Here is a 15,463-nt window from a genome sequence, read left to right as displayed (position 1 = left end):
TAAGGTGAAGCTTTCAAGGAATATTCAGGCGGAAATTGAGCTAAATCAAAACAAACTACGATCATGTAGATTGTCAAAACGGTGACAAAAGTAGTTTCCCATAAAAATGTTTTAGCAGAACCCACCCCCTTCGAATCCCGGTTCGGACACTTAAACAGAATGGAGATTCCCCCAATGCTGTCATCTACATAACTAAAGTCATAGATGTCGTCATTGTTAAATACAGTTATAGATGGTTATGTTTTCTTTTCCAACGTCACATTTTTTAGCTTCCACGCAGTTTTCCATTGATTTTATGAAATTTATATCTGATATATGAATTGAACGTGAGAACCATTATTTTCTATAGTAAAAGAACGACAAGTTACTAGACTGAGCCGACATTGTTGATATTATGTTCTTAGAAATACATTCTAGACAAAAAACAACTTGAAACGCTGTTGCAGATTTTTTTTTTTTACGGATTTTCAGTGTAAAATTCAATAGAAAGGAAATTTTGCATTTATAATTTTCGGATACATTTATACTAGTTTTGAAGCATGAAATGCTGTTAAAATTTTTTGTTTACGTACAAAGAGTCTTTTTTTGAATTTCCCACCCACAAGTACGTTCCACCAGGCTTTAATAATTAATCTCTGTTAGTTAATAATTTTCTGTCAGTGAACTAACACCAAAACTGTTAGTAATTATCGGGAGTTCGTAATTGGACCTTGCAACTTTTCTTGAATTTATCTCGGTCTAAACGCACAATTCTTTCTAATATACGCTTGCTAACACAGCTAGACAGCTAACTTCTAAACACAGCTAGAAGAAACTTGAATTTTTCAACCATTATATTTTGACTTATTATGAACAGATCACTCTTTATTGGTTAAGGTTTGTTAACAGATTATAAAACAAATCTCTACCAATTAATTTTATTGAACAGATCAAAGCGCGAAAGTATGGTATCAAGTTGAAGACGAATCACAACGAAGAGTCTTGAAGTGCTGGTAACGCGAAAAAGGAACCACGGATTGCCATATCATAAACCGCTAATAGCAAAGGCTTAGCATCACCTGAAACAAAATAGGGAACGCCATTATGCAAAAAGTACCCAATGCACAATAACATTAAAATGAGAAAACGAAGCATCATCCAAAAACCAAATTTAGTAGCATCTTCGATTAGCTGCGCGCATTGAAATTTTGTTTGATGGTGATGCGGGATGTAAATATTTCATATATGGAAGATGGGCTCAAACTAGCTTTTTAAAGAAGTTATCAAGCAAAAACAGAAATCAAAACAAATAGATAGGTCTGCATTTTAAAGTAACAAATTTGATTTTCTTTCTTTCGTTTAAGTTGACAAATAACAAAATAAACTATAAAGTCTAGAATTTCGTTTTTTTTTGTCGTATTTAGGGCATGTCTTTTGCACCATAAGAGACCCCTAAGAGAAGAGGGGGGATTGGGCAGAGGAGTATAATTCTGGGGACTCCACTACAACAAAATAACATGTAAATTTAAATCAAAGCAGTGCACGCTTTACAATACCACAGATGCACCCCCTTTACCCAAAGCAAGAGGAATTCTCTGTAGCGGTAATGTATTTTGTATTATTTTTAATACTTTATCTTTAAGAATCAACAATTTACAACACTAAAAATTTATACTGAGAAAATAAGGCCTCACGCAAATTATATGAGGCTTTATTGAGGCCACACATATAAGAACATTTTGATGATGTCTTTAATCACATCTAACTGAGAGAGATTTTATATTAGAACTATAAATTGTACATATGTAGAGCATGACTGATGTACGGAAAAAGTGACTGACTCCTCAAAACCCACATTCATAACTTCTAATGAGAGTATTTAACGAAGTGATCACTCGCGGTTCTTTTTCTCACTTTGGAAGTTAATGTGTACATTTTCTGAGATACGCATGAAATTTTGTCCAGGAACGATGATTGACTACGCGACATTCGTAGTTTTTAGAAACAACAAAAATTTAAATAAGTTAGCTGTTTTAAGAGCGATATCAGCCCATCTCAGATCCTTATTTCCTTTCTAGATTCGTGGTATCCAGTTCTTAGTCACCAAATGACATTAAACAACTCTTCTAACGATTTAGGTTCGAACCCGAGTCAAATCTCTTCGACATTTACTTTACAAAATTTTTTTTTTCGAATTGCAAATTCGGTTAAAGTAGAAAGCAGTGTCGATGAATTTTATTTCAAAACCTGGAAGTCAAGGTGAACCCTGAACCTGTTTTTAAATGAAAGGGTCTTCAGCACCAGCTTCCCTCCCATGAAGTCAGCAAATGTTCATTTCCTTTATTTTTGACTTAGGGCACCACCTTTTCTGTCTATCATCCCCCTCGTTCAACAAAAAATCTTGCGTAAGCATCTGGCTCCTTGCTCTAGAAAGGTTTTTGGGTATCTTACACATACAGTCTCAGTGCTATTTCCTCATTAAGTCGCTGCACCAATAAATTTGTGAAATTCTACTTACTTTTCAAAACAGAAACAATATCCGGTAGCTTCTCCATAACTGTGGAAGTAGCAATATCCAACGATTTAGAAGATTCAAACAATGTTGAAACGATTTCTTCTTCACCCTCTTTTCCAGCGGACAGACTTTGAATAATCAAAGAAATAGCCAGTGAGCGAATTTTTCCACTTGATGATGTCAAAAGATTTTTCAAATCATTCAAAATGGATAAAAGGACTTGGGGATGCCTTTGACTTAAACTTTGGATGTCCTGAAGAACCTGAAGAGTATCTAGAAAATAATGCAAATAAAGCATAACGGAAAAAAACCCATAAAATAAAGTAATTCAAGCAGTGGGCTGATAATTTTGCGACAAAACAACTTATTTATTCAATAATATAATGAACTGTCCAAGAAATGATTTAATTCACTTCAATAAAATGTAAAAAAGAGAAAAAAGATGGTGGCCGTTTGAAGGAAATATACCGAGCATTTGGTAGTTAAAGATATTCATGGTTGTTCCCTTTTTCAGCGTGCATGATTAAAATTTGGTTCATAACATTTAGTCATTGTCTCATCCTTTGATCAAAACCCAGCGAACGACAAAATAGCTTAAGTAGAACCTGTGCTAACTTACCCTAAAAGCGAGATACCAGATATAGAAATCAGGTGACACATTTAGTCATTGAATCACTCCCTGCGTTTTCATCAAGACCTTGGGTATTTGACCAAATAAATGGTTAAATCAAATATAATAAAAACATTTTGCTTCTCATGCAAGTTAAGAATTCTTGACGCGCTATGCTGTTTGGAAGTGGAGCAAAATAAAAAAATAGTTTCTCCGAGCGTGAGGCTTTGTCAAAAAAAAAAAAAAAAAAAAAAAAAAAAAAAAAAAAAAAAAATTATAAGTCAGGAGCGATAGAGACCCACAACATTCCTGTATCTGCGACACAGGCACAACAAACTTTCAATATCTGAATAATTTTTAGCAAGGCTAATTAGAAACACCCTAAAGTTTCTAAAGATGTTTCTAATAGAAACATGCGTTGAAGTTGTTGGCTTAAAATAGTGTTGTTAAATAAAATCTTTAAATCCTGAAAAAGGTAAACAGTACTTGACTTATTCTGCAATACATTTACAGTACAAAGGTCAATGAAACAAAAAAGACAAAAGCATACAGTGAATGACTTTTACAATAGCCAGGAACAGAATTTGTGGTACGGCTAAAGAGGGGGGGGGGGTGTACCTGGAATCCATGACACTTCTAAAAAACTATGTTTATTATATTAGCTTTAAATTATGAAAGTTGACAGTTCATTATTTATGCTACAGTTATCCTCAAACTATGGTGAACGTTAGTCCTCTTGAAGTGATTCCTCAAGTTACCGGGAACATTAGTCGTCTGAAGTGATCCTCAAGTTACTATGGAAGCCTTATGAAAGGCTTCCATACTAATGAATAGAAAAGAACATTAAAATCGTAAAACGTTCTTGTTGTTATTTGCAGTATACTCCAGCTTTACAAATGTCCGAAATTTTGGAGAGGGGATGAACCTGAATTACCTGTGGTGGAAAGGTGGGTCATCCAAGGGTAACGCTACTCTCTTAAGCAAGGGTGTTTCATCATAATTACCCACATGTTTTAAATTTCTGCCTATATTATTAACAAAATTTTCCCTTAAGTGGCCCGATCTCATGGTCAACTTTAGCTGAACAGTCATGGTGCATCAGAAGACTGATTTAATGCATTAATATCTGAATCTCTTAATATTTCCGAATTTCTGTAAATAAATTAATTTCCGAACTATTCATTAACTGGTAATGTTTAGCATGGGTAGGGGAGAGGGGGGTATTGAGTAAGATAATTTCTTTACTTGCTTAATACACTTCCTTCCCCGAAGAACTGTATTAAGAATTGAAGTGTGGTTTTTTGGGGTTGTCTCAAACATGTTTATCTATGCCCAGGACTTAATTCGAATATACGCGGTAATATTTGTTTTGTTTTGTTAGTACAATATGGAGATTTAACTGTTTTCTTTGTGACTTATTTGTTAATAAAAAATCATATAAAAAAATAAACTAAATGGTCTACAGTTTAAGAAACTTCGAACTAAGTCAATACATTACCATCAGAAGAATTGGAGCCGATCAATCTCGAATGTAATACTGATGCACTTCTGTTAGCATTTAGGCTGGCAACCGATACTGGTAACTTTTCTGACGGAAGCAAAGAAGTTGCATTTAAGGCTTTTAACAATTGCTCGGTTGCTACAGAAACTTTACTAGGCCTGAAAAAAAAAAAATCAAATTTTAATGAACATGTAAAAATGAGGACTTCAAAATTTTGATGTCAAAAGGAGGTATGGTAGACGTCTTGCAGATGAACTGTCTAAGGATAATTGTAGGTACTTGCTTGAATAACCTATACAAAAGAATAAGTTGTGGAAAAATACTGTTTGATCGAACTCCCGTTCATCCATGACCAAATTAAAAGCCGAACGTCCTCGAATCGGGCGGGAACAAAACATAAAAACAGATTTGGAGGAGATTTAGGATTGGAATAGAGGAGGAGCCTGCACAGCTACATTGGTGTCAGGCTGCTTGGCACTACAATGAGTTTTAAGTAGTATGGCAATGTTGGTATAAAATTAGGCTCTTCAACAATAAGATTTTACTTATACCAAACTTCATCCCTTTCCGGGAACGGTGCTAGCTGATGCTAGTGATCTAAGTAAAACACACACAAAAAACACAAAACAAAAAAACTGGTCCTTAAAAACATGTATAAAATATAAAATAAAGACCCAAAACAAACTTTATACGATATTTTTACAAGTGAATGTGTGGTCCTGCTATGACTAAGGAAAGGGAGTGGTTGATATAGTCGTCTTGATGTTTGAAATATCTCCACTTCAACTACTTCAATTGGTAAGCTCTTCCATATTTGTCTTTTTTTGTGGGGGGGGGGATGGTTTCAGACTATTGACGGCCTACTGCAGCATATTTATGGTCAGGTTTCACATCTGGACTGAAGAAAGGAATTATCTTTTTTTTGCCTGTTTGATTTTTTTAAATGTGAAGTCATTTTCGATTAGCCCCCCTCCTCCAATGGCCAAGATTTACTTCTTGGGTGAAATATATGTGCATGATGTTGGATATGGTAGATTTAAACAAGATTATTTCAGAGCAAAAAGAAAGTTTTCTTTGTTTTTCAACATGGCGGACCATAACATCCAGTGTAAGGTTTTCGACCGCGGTGATTTTAAAAATATACGTCCCAAGAAATCAAAAGGTACACCATTTTGAGTAGTTTCAAGCTACTTTCCGAAATTCTGGAAAAAAAGTTTCGCGACAAACCTTTATCATTATGACAAAACCTACACGATAGTTATCATTACTCAATCATCTTTTGATGAATAATTTTACTTACTTATTTTTTTTTTTTTTTTTTTTTTTTTTTTTTTTTTACAAAACGTATTTTCAGTTGTCAGGTACTATGGCTATTGTTCCCTATTCACTAGGTTACACCTATTGTAGCAACCATGAACATATGTAGGAGAAACAACCCTTCAGGTACTAGTCGTAAAACTTTAAGTGTATGGTTTCATGTTAGTAATTGGCTGGTATTTATAGACGTTTGCCATTTATATGAAGTAAAATTAATTTTGCTCCAACCTTATAAGAACCTATCGACTTTCAGTACAAAGCAAATTGTTTTTAACAACATCTTAACCTACAGGGCAATAACTTCGGGCAACGAGTTTCGTCCTCATGCAGGATATTGAAAAACTCCACAACATGTTCATTATATACCAAAAGGAGAACTTTTAGCCAAGGAGTATGACATTTTTGGAGGGGGAGAACTTTTAGGTCCCCATCGTGGTTCGACAGATTTGGTTCACAGGTCCTCACGCTACTTCACTGCTCTTCTATAAACAAGTCTTCTAAAATCAGAATTAAAATAGCTTATGTAATGTATGGTTTTTCTTCCAAGATCTGTTCCTATTCATTTAGAAACCCCACGAACACCAAGGTTGTCCCAAACCTTGAGAGTGGCAGCCTTCTCTTTGGGAGCAAATCTAAAAGTTTATTCAATAACTTTATTTGTATCAGGGGCATAAACCAGAAGTAAACAATATCCTAACTCATCTGATTATACACTTAAATACTGTCTGTAATTTTAGAGGAAATCCTGATTTTATATACAAATACACGAAAGTAGGATGCGGCAATAGACTATAGTCCAAACCGGCGGTGCTGATTTCCGTTTTATGGCCCATCAAACAGGAAGTAAAATGGAAGTTGGGAGCCAGCCATCCGGTGCTTTCGCATGCTCCTCCTGGTTACCTTTCCCAAATTTCCCCAGGCGTTGATTTAGAGCTGTGTTAACACTGACTGAGCTTACAGAGTCAAACCACTGACCCCGTTCCAAACCGAATAACCAGCGACGCTCCAATTTCAGTAAGCATCAGACTTCCACTTTCAGAATATCGGCTTCGAGCTTGACCCTAGGCTTTTTTTTTTACCGCTAAAAAGTGTAGATTGATAGAAGTTGCAACTGCGAAGTTTAAAAATTAATATTAAACTATTTACAATGTCAAATGGATAAGAATTCAGTTTAAGGGGGGGGGAGGGTTGTATTTGTAAATGAAAATTTCCCAAGCTATGATTCTGGTAAATCTAATGCGTTTCGTCTCGCGCGACTGACAGACCAAATTGATATTTTCAGGGGTGGTTTTATGTGGGGGGGGGGGTAGGCAGTTTCATAATTTTGTCTTTGTGGAGAACATCTGTTCTCCGATCCACACAAATAAGTATATATGTTTATAGTACTATGTTTATTGTTTTTTTTTATACCTATCGTCCGACAGGCTTTGCTACTATTAAAAAAAATAATTAACTTCAAAGCTAATTTAACTTAGTTTAATGGTTTTCGTTTACAAAACTTGAAAATCACGATTAGAAAATTAATAAACACATGCTAATTTACTGCAAAATGTTCATCCTGTGAAATTATGCCAAAAGTTAGAAGCTAAATTTATTATTCATTAGAGGACCTTCTTTTGCCAAAAAAAAAGTATTCTGGAATGCAAAAGCTCTGACACCCACGCAAACAGAATTTTATATCAAACGACGCAACAAAATAGAATCAACAGCCTATCAAATTTGACAGGTTATTTGATAAAAGTCAACATTATAACTATTAGTTTATAGCATAAAAATGTAAAAAAAAATAAAAGAAGAAAGAACTTGAAAAAGTTATTAATCCGCACTTGAATTAAATAAAAAAAAAAACAACAAGTTTTTTAACTGCAAGTTAGGAGCGACATTAAAAAAAAAAAAAAAACCAGAAAGTATTCCGTATGTGATAGGGGTTGTCCCCTCCTCAACGCCCCGGTCTTTACGCTAAAGTTCGACTCTTTCTCACAACTCTACTCTTTAAAACAATAAAAAACTTTAGCGTAAAGAGCGAGGCGTTGAGGAGGGGACAACCTTGTTCATATACGGAATAATTTCTGTTCATTTTAAGTTTGAATGTCGCTCCTTACTTGCAGTTAAAAAAACTGTTTTTTTTTTAATTTTATTTCTAAACGTTTTTGAATTAATGCATGTTTTGATTTTGGCTCACAGCACATGAATAATTAAAACAAAATTAGCATATTAATTATTTTTTTAAGCTAAATTGCTCTCTCATAGTTTTCATCGGACGATTTTGATAAAAAAAAGGGGTGGGGGAGGAGGCTTAGCTGCCCTTCAAGTTTTGGTTACTTAAAAAGGCAACTAGAACTTTTTTTTTTTTTTGACAAAAGTTTTTACTAATAATAGATATACGTAACTTACGAACTAACTTATGTAACGAACTTTTATATTTGTATATTTTTATTACGTACATGAGGGGTTCGCCCCCTTGTCAATACCTCACTCTTTACACTAAAGCTTGAATTTTGACCCAATTCTTTAAGAATGACCCCTGAATCACAAAGGCCGTATAATAAATAGTTGAAATTACTAAAAGTACTCTAGCGTAAAGAGCAAGGTATTGTGGAGGAGACGGACCTCCTTACATACGTAATGATTTCTGTTCGTTTTATGTTTTAATGCTGGTCCTTACTTCCAGCTTAAAAAACTTTTTTTTAATTTATTTTCTCAGTGTTTTTTCATTTTTTGTAATAATGATAGAAAACACTGCGCCCTCTTTGCGGAAATTCTCTACTTTCATGATAAATTCCTCCATAGAAAGATCCTCCCAAGCAGCCCTCTCCCCCCGACCCCACCCCTCAATGCAAAAAAGTGCCCCTGAAAACGTCTGCACACTTCCCAATAACCGTTACTATATGTAAACAATGGTCAAAGTTTGTAAGTTGCAGCCCCTCCCCCGGGGACTGTGGGGATTAAGTCTTCCCAAAAGACATAATTATTAGGTTTGTCGACTATGCTGAACAAAATGGCTATCTCAAAATTTTGATCCGGTAACTTTGGGAAAAAATGAGCGTAGGAGGGGGCCTTAATTCCCTCCAAATTTTTTGTCACTTAAAAAGTGCACTAGAACCTTTAATTTCCATTAGAATGAGCCCTCTTGCGACATTCTAGGACTAATGGATCGATACGATCGCCCCTGGGGAAAAAAACAAACAAAAAAAAAACAAATAAACACGCATCCTTGACCTGTTTTCTGGCAAAAAATACAAAATTCCACATGTTTGTAGATAGCAGCTTGAAAATTCTATTGTAGGGTTCTCTGATACACTGAATCTGATGGTCTGGATTTTCATTAAGATTCTACGACTCTTAGGGGGGTGTTTCCCCCTATTTTCGAAAATAGGCAAATTTTCTCAGGCTCGTAACTTTTGACGGGTAAAACTAAACTTGATGAAACTTATATACTAAAAATCAGCATAAAAATACGATTTTTTCGATACAACCATTGGTGTCAAAATTCCATTTTTTTGAGTTTACAGAAATAATGGAGGTCAACTTAGGAAAAACATCGAAACTTTGAAATCAAATTGTAAGCTTGTTTACCGGTTGCAAGACCTGCTATCAGGCTTACCAATATTGATTGTGAAAAATCAATAAACAAAACAAAGGCAAAAACATCCTATAAAAAGGCTGTTTGTGACCTATAACACTTTGTACAAGGAAATACAACATTCCTATATTTTTTCCCAACTTACCATGCATCGCAAATTTAGATTTAACATGGGTAATGTTTCCAAAATACTACCATTATGTATGCTTGTACTAATAAAGCATGTTGAGGATTAGGGACAAGGAATAACTTATAAGAAAGCTAATCCAAACATTATGCATAGTTTACTAATTTTACGTGGTAGGATTGTGAAAAATCAATAAACAAAACAAAGGCAAAAACATCCTATAAAAAGGCCGTTTGTGACCTTTAACACTTTGTACAAGGAAATACAACATTCCTATATTTTTTCCCAACTTACCATGCAAATCAAATTTCCCAACTTACCTTTGTACATAGTTTACTAATTTTACGTGGTAGGAAAAATTCCAACACAGAGAAATTAAATTGATGTACTACCTCTGCTTTAATTCACTAATTTTATAGAATGGTCTTTATATGTTAAAATGACAAAAAGCCGATTCAGTTACCCCATTGGAATTTTAGAATGACGTAATCTCTTTCCAAAATATCCGCCATCGTTACATGTTTTCAACAGTTTTCTAGTATTTAAAGCCAAACTAATTAAGAAAATATGTTTCCATTTTGCACGGGACTGCAATGAATTTACAGGATTACGAAAATAATTTTACAGGAAAAGTTTTATTGGTCAAAATGATCCAACAAGAACAATTAGAAAGAAGGATTTTAAGGAAATTTTACTTCCAGATAATACGACTGAACCATAGAACTCAATCTTGACAAGTTGATGATGTTTCGTATTTGAATCTGATATTAAGTGGTATTGATTTTTTTTTGTCAAGGCTCTTGTGAAAATAAATTATTATTATGTCTGTTATTATATTTATAGTTTCATAATAATTGTCATTAAATTTACTAGCAAACTAAACCCCCACATAATCTCCCTTAAAAAAAGACAGGTAAAATCAAAATCACCTGTCACTCAAAGAGAGAGACTTCTGTAGAGTTTCTTCTAAAATGTCAATAAACAGGTTCGACACAGATGGTTTTACAAAAATTTGGATCATCTCTCTTATGTGTGAAGGGATGCCTTTGTCTGCAGCTTGCGATTGTAGAATAGCCTGATCAACGAGAGATACTAATACCATCACCTATAAAATAGGAAAAGTGTATACAACTGAAAATTAAATCATGGATATCAATGCCAAAAGATACATACATAAAATGTTGTTGTTCAAGGGTGTCCATATCCCTCGTGCAGCTTAAATAGGACTCAACCATGTGGTATAAACATGCATTTTATTTAATAATTACTTTGCGAAACAACTAAAAAAGACGTACTTTTAATGTGATTTAGAACCGTGCGGGGTGATCTCTTCAAGACTCCATGAATTATACTATGAGCCAGGTACAAGTTATTCATGCGTTAAACTAGTAATACATAAAGCTTATTGATTAAAATCGATTTTGGATTTCAAGTGAGTTTCAACAGGAAATTGATGTGTAATTGTGAACGCTCGAATAGTGAACTTATCAACTTCTTGCACGCAAAAACTGATGTTCAACTAACAAAATTGCAAACATTTAATCTGGCAATCCATTTGGACCAGTCTCCTCTTAAACCTCTTTTTATTTTGAAGTAAAAAAGGAAAGGAAAACAACAGCAACTCATTGCACTTCCAACCGTAGAGCATTTTGACAAGCGAATAAACCAATTTCATCTGCTACCTCAATGAAGTGCAGAATACATGGGCGAAATGCCTTATTTGGGATACGTGGCAACAACGCTCCTTTTGCACTTCTCTTTTCGTCTTATTTTTCACCGCTCTACAGCTTTACAAAAGATGAGATAAAAGGTCAACAAAGTCGGCTATACAAAGATGGTGAAACAGAGAAGAAAAAATATTCTGAAAATTTAAAAACTTTGAAGCAGTTTCTTCCTAGCCAACAAAATAGCATTAAAATGAAGCTGTCCTAGCCCCAAAAGTAAACATCTCAAGGATGATGTCTTCGGAAGCGTCAGTTGGAGATTATTTATCTCCAGCAGCTTTCCAGGAATTATTGTGGGATAATTGGTCTTGAAATCTCGAATACCTATTTCCCCCCACTAATTTTTATCTGCCTCGTATTTTGTTACAATGAAAGACTATAAAAATAGAAGAAGGAAATTTGAACCCTTAGGAAAGTCGGTCTCAAAATCCCGAATTCCTTTGATTTTTTTATTATCAAGCAATACTACATAAAAATAGAGGAAGACACTTTGAACTGCGATTTCATTTAATGTTAAATTGCTTTGTGGTGACAAATAATTGTACAAAATTGTAATTTTTGTATCAATTTTCCTTGTCATCCTAGAGATAAGTTTATTCCTGGATAAGACTATAATACGAGCAGCCACTTTGAAACAATCTGTAAAATATCATCAACCTGTAAATTTCCCTTGACATACTATAGGTAGATGGACATGCTATAATTATTTTTCCAACAGGTAGACAGATCGTCTTGGTCTTTTCCTGAAAATCACTAATTTTCGCGAAAAGGATCGGTCTTTTCTTAAAAAATATTAATTTCACCAAGAAAAAGTAGAGAACAAGCGAATTTTTTTCGAACAAGCAAAGAAAATACTTGCAACATAGGTAAACAACATTTTCTAAGAACTGGAGATTGAATTGGTTTTCACAGAATAAAAATTTCTTCAATTATTTTGAATTCTGACATTTATATATATATATATATATATATATATATATATATATATATATATATATATATATATATATATATATATATATATATATATATATATATATATATATATATATGTATATATATCAGGCAAGTAAGCTGGGATTTGTTCCAGGGGACGGGCCCAAATTCTTAAACAGAAGGTTAAGCCACATTATATTACGCAACATCTACAAAACCAAAAGCACATATATCAAGAAATAGAGACCCACCTTATATTGCAACCTACGAGCAGAGCTAAAAGCAAACTTTTCCAGAATCTCATCCATTGATACAGAAACATCCTGACGGATATTCAAAAGTGACAAGCCGTTTAATCAGCCTTCATCCATTCGGCTGCGGAGATAGGTTTTCAGCATCTTCATTGAAGAAAATGATCCCTAAACACATGCTGTGGAACGCTGGGAAATATGCATCGCTCACATTCATTCAGGCTTTGCACTGTCATCTTTGAAAAAGACAGGGAGCTACTTTCAGCCACTTAGCCCACCATAGTTGACGCTCAGCCTTCATAGCGGACTCCGAGCTTGTTAGGTCTGAGGCATGTAACTTGATCAGCTCTTTAACATCGCCAATAGGCTCTTTTACCACAAAAGATGGCAAAACTCCACTGAGGCCTTTCAGAATTACTTTGTGCTTTGTGAATCGAGATTCGAGTGATTGTGTGAGTTGGCCCACGAATGGCATGGAAAAAATACTCGATAGTAAAATTATAAGTGCTTTTCTGCCGGGAAATCATGTAGAATGTTGGGACATTTGTTTTTCATAGCATGACAATGGTGATTTCCAGTTCTTGCCATACGCACGCGATTTCCGAAAACAGCTCAAAGAGCTTCTCCACCTTATTTCGTGTATCTATAAATATTTCTACGCACTGAATGCATATAACCATATCGATGTTTTCTGACTGCAGCAGCTTAGACAAATTTAGTGTGTACCCCAGAAAAAAAATCCATCAAAATAAGGGTTACTATATAGTGCAAGCTCAGGATTGTTATTGAGCAGAATGCTAGCTTTTGACGACGTCACGAGTCCCCATTTGTCTCTATGTCTTGTAGGGCCTTAAAGATTGGAACAACAAACTGCTCTGATATCTGTATCACATTACGTCTTTCGACCCATTGAGTTTCCCACACTCCTTTCTTCACGAATAACCATCATACAGTGCTTTATATCAGGGATATTGCTCGAGTCTGTTAATACCAATTTCAAGGAATGGGCGACACAGCGAACATACTTGGCGAGTGGATATTTATTCGAGATAAAAGCCTGGGGTCCTGAAAAATGTCCACTCATGTTTGTAGCCCCATCATACCCTTGTCCCCTGCATAGTTTCATATCGAGACCAAGTTCCTCCATTCTACTTAGGATACATTGACCGAGGCTTTCACCTCGCAAGTCTTCAAAAACAGAAAACTTGACAAACCCTTACCTGAACTGAAAAGTTTCGGTGTCCAAAATTCGAATCCCTAGAACCATCTGTTCCTGCCTTGATATATCGGTCGTCTCGTCCGCCAGGATGGTGAAAAAACGAGCTGATTTCACTTGGTCAACAATACTTGCAGTAATAAGCTGTCCACAAATATCAACTAGTTCGTTCTGAATTCTGGGGCTGCAGTACTGGGCATTGCCCACACCTTTCTCAAATACCTCTTTCATGACTGGATCGTTTTCCATCCAATAGCGTAGCAAGATCCTAAAATTTCCATCGTTTTTTACTGGGTCTACAAAGGTCAATCTCCCCGAATCCTCGTCCCATGCAGTGCGAGTCCTTGCCGTCAATACAACGGTATTATTTCTATGATGAGACGAAACCGTTTTCTGTTCATTTCTATTTCATCTCTTTTCTGAGTATTCAAGACTTCCACTATAGATGACTTTAGCCTACTCACTGTTGCCAGAGAAATTTCCCCCAAACAACAGCGTTTTTATGGTATGAGTTTAACTAATATTTAGAAAAGTCTCCTAGGACGTTTTTCCATTTCACGTGAGGCTCCATGAAAAGCCACCGTAATTGTTGGTGAGACCCCTTCCAGTTGCATTACCAGGAAACAAAGCCCAATATTTGCAGAAACACCCTTTTATCCCTGAAGAAAATACAAACCAAGGGTATATATCCATCCAGCTAACTTGAAACTTCCTTCTTTTTGAGCCTGTGACAAACCGGGAAAAAATAGTCCCTGTTTGGTTTAAAAAGCCTTTTCAGTAAATTACATTTTATTTCATCAGAAACCGAAACTCTTCTTTCAGAAAAGGTTCCAATGTCAAGCTCAACGTCAATGTTCTTTTCATCACATTTGCCTGCCACTACCTCAGCATCAGGTACTGATTCTTGAGTTGAAGTCAAAGCTTCAGTCCCAACGGCAATGTTCAGCTGATCACTATTGCCACTTTTTTTCCGAGTACCTCACTAGTACGTCGTTTTTTACATTAAAGCTGGAGAGACTTTTTTTTCGATATTCTCACACTTGTCCTATCTTTAGCAACACTTGGATTAGACTATCAACTGAAAAGGCCTGGGTTTAATTGCAAGAATGACCGCTTAATCCCCTAGAGAAGGACCACCCACGAAGAGATGATCTTTAAAAGATAACAGTTAGCTCAGATTGAATGGAAGAGGGTTAGAAGGTTGGCAGAAAATGGATTAATATTGTGATTGTGACCCAATCCGGAAATTACAGGCCAAAATATCATCAAATACGGTTAAAACATTAAGTCTAGATCAGTAATTAGCCACTATCCCTTATTCTGTGACAACTATCAGAAAATTATGGGGAAAAAATCATGAGATTTCGGGGAGGGGCCCGGAAGCCCCCCTCTATATTCATCCCTGATATATATATATATATATATATATATATATTTATTTATATATATATGTATATTCAAGTGCTGGTCTATATTAATCACTAATTTAGGAAAACAGTTTTCCTTTCCCTTTCTCCTTCTATCTCCTTTCTTTTTTTTTCTTTTTTTATTTAATGTGTTTGTGCTGTTGCATTGACGATTTCTTTTTTCGTTATATACATATATATATATATATATATATATATATATATATATATATATATATATATATATATATATATATATATATATATATATATATATATATATATATATATATATATA

At 34.9% G+C, this 15,463-nt stretch overlaps 1 protein-coding gene across 1 annotated transcript in view; it reads right to left on the bottom strand.

Annotated features, from left to right (window-relative positions):
- Positions 1-815: 815 nt before the first annotated feature.
- LOC136032885 (integrator complex subunit 1-like) overlaps positions 816-15,463 on the bottom strand; it is a gene marked incomplete in the record, with an annotated part of 111,645 nt that continues 96,997 nt past the window's right edge. The window contains 4 exon segments of the mRNA XM_065713316.1: positions 816-1,058; positions 2,498-2,767; positions 4,603-4,763; positions 10,562-10,737. Coding sequence (XP_065569388.1) covers positions 967-1,058; positions 2,498-2,767; positions 4,603-4,763; positions 10,562-10,737 — 699 coding nt within the window.

This window comes from Artemia franciscana, chromosome 11, assembly GCF_032884065.1.
Source record: "Artemia franciscana chromosome 11, ASM3288406v1, whole genome shotgun sequence".
In the NCBI taxonomy this organism is placed as follows: Eukaryota; Metazoa; Arthropoda; class Branchiopoda; order Anostraca; family Artemiidae; genus Artemia; species Artemia franciscana.
The sequence above is the reverse complement of the archived record's forward strand: the minus strand, read 5'-3'. Positions and strand labels throughout refer to the sequence as shown.